This window comes from Diplotaxodon limnothrissa, linkage group LG4, assembly GCF_057381915.1.
Source record: "Diplotaxodon limnothrissa isolate DT_005_m linkage group LG4, D_limnothrissa_male_GT1.1, whole genome shotgun sequence".
NCBI lineage: Eukaryota > Metazoa > Chordata > Actinopteri > Cichliformes > Cichlidae > Diplotaxodon > Diplotaxodon limnothrissa.
This window is the reverse complement of record NC_140599.1, coordinates 17952947-17955110: the sequence shown is the minus strand read 5'-3', so window position 1 is coordinate 17955110 and position 2164 is coordinate 17952947. Positions and strand designations below refer to the sequence as shown.

Below are 2164 nucleotides of genomic sequence, written 5' to 3'. Positions count from 1 at the left end.
AAAAATTAACAAGTAAAAAGCACAAAAGAAAAGCACAGACAGCCTAACATCCACTTTCACTTCTAGTGTAACCAATCGGATCTTCAGTCTTATTTTAATGACCTGCCACTGACAACATATGTAACAAATCTACCCACAAACACTATTGTGTATGAAAAGTATTTTTAGAAATGATGTCAGGTGGTGTGGGTAAAACATGCACACATTTCCTGTTGAATAGTTAGACTTTGACTGAGCCTTCAGTGACACTGACTGTCAGCATGTCTGCTGTCTGCCTCTTCATTCTCATCCTTTGCCTCTATGGCACAGCTAGGACTGCTGCAGGTAAGGCTGAGACAGGTGTGTTACAGTAAATGATGTAAGGAGGAAGAGTTCATTCATGTTGACCAAACTGTATTGTGAGATATGATTGTAAGTGTTGTCTTTTTTTATGCAGATGGTTATGAGGTGATACGGATAAAAGTTGGAAAGCAAGTCACCATCCAGTGCAAAAGTGCTTCCAATCAGGAGATGCTGTATTTGAGGAGAGGCCTCAATGAGGAGGAGGACATTTTTTATTTGACAGATTTAAAAAAATCTACTATTAACCAAAAATTTACTGACAGACTTCAGTTTCATGGGCAAGTCCCCAATGTGGATATTCTCCTCAAAAACTTGACCCTGGATGATACAGGACCGTACTGGTGCGTGTACAAAATGAGCAGCAACTATGAGCTCAAAACCTCAAGAGGCAATGGGTCTGTGCTGCTGGTGGTGACAGGTGAGTCTGAGTGTTTTTTGTTTGTTTGTTTGTTTTATTCAAAAGCTGTGCAGGAGTACAATATGTGCAACAATCCACCAAGTGAGTGAGTCGGTAAGTTCACACATGTTCTTAAATTGTTTTACAGAAACTGAGCACTTCTTCTTTTGTGTGGCCGGCAGTGCTGTCAAAATGTATTTGCTGTATTCGTAGGAACATAAAAATAGAAGTGGACAGATATTTTACAGACAGACTTAATTGCAACTTCACAATAAAAACACTGAAGTAATATCTAAATATATTTTCTAGAAAACAGACCTTCACCTACAGTGCCTAAGTGTGACCAATCACAGGGTGACACGCCCATGGTCCTGGTCTATGTGGTGATCTGTGCTGGTGTGCTGATTGTCATCCTCATCGCCTCTCTCATCTGGATCGTCATCAAGGTATAAGCATGTCTAAAACCACAGAAGTAGAACCACACATCACTGTAATAGAATAATAACGTATTACAATAAATGACTGTACAGCTGGACCAGCAACATGCCAGAAACAAATTTCATATTAAAGCTGATTTTTTTCTTTCTTTTCTTTTCTTTTTTTGCATTGCCCAATTTTACAACATGTCTGACCACCAAATGTATAAAAATTTGCTGGCCAGACATTATCTTTTAGGAAGATAGACTAATGACAAAAAAAGAGGAAAAGAGAGAACCTCAGCAAACAGAGCTTGCACAGACCATTGGTGGCTATATTAATAATCATAGTATAATAATGTACAACAGCCCCACAATTCACTACATGTTTTTCTTCCAGAACAACCGCTTACACAACAAAGCAAGAAGAAGACGAGATGAGACCATTTAAACTCTGCACCAGAGTGCTGAAGATCAAGCTTTGTGGTAACTCAGTCTATTTTCACTCCTCGGTGCTTGTATGTGTCTCAGAGAAAGATGGGTAACAGTGAATTAGAACGTAAAAGTACAACAAAAGAACCACTGGCACTGACGCTGCAGAATATTTAGAAATGCTTTGTATGAAAATAGATGATATATAACTCCATCACAGTTAAGCTCAAATATTGTTTTCTTTTTTTAATTATTGAACTGACATGAACATGTTTAAATTCATGTCACTTTCACGGTTTGAATTTCATGGTTTTTTTTTACATATAAATGATTGTGGATAATTAATTTTGTAAATCAGCGGTTTTCAGATTGTGGCCTGGGTCCCTCTGTTGGGCTCAGAGCAACTGTGAGTGGGGGGAAATAATGAGGGGAAACTATGTAAGTTGAATAATTGTGGTTTATGGAAAATAAATATTTAATTGAATAAAATGTTGTTGGGGGAAAACTCTGTAAAAGACCCAGGAGAAATAAAGACACAATGAGACAAAGTTACTTTCTTTATCAAACGTGTACACGG

The 2164-nt window shown here is 37.8% G+C and overlaps 1 protein-coding gene across 1 annotated transcript; it reads left to right on the top strand.

Moving 5' to 3' along the window:
* Positions 1-260: 260 nt before the first annotated feature.
* On the top strand, positions 261-1606 carry LOC146633589 (polymeric immunoglobulin receptor-like). The gene is made up of 4 exons (XM_085351560.1): positions 261-339; positions 437-760; positions 1049-1185; positions 1556-1606. The coding sequence occupies exons 1-4, from the start codon at positions 261-263 to the stop codon at positions 1604-1606; spliced, it is 591 nt and encodes a 196-aa protein (XP_085207686.1).
* Positions 1607-2164: the final 558 nt, after the last annotated feature.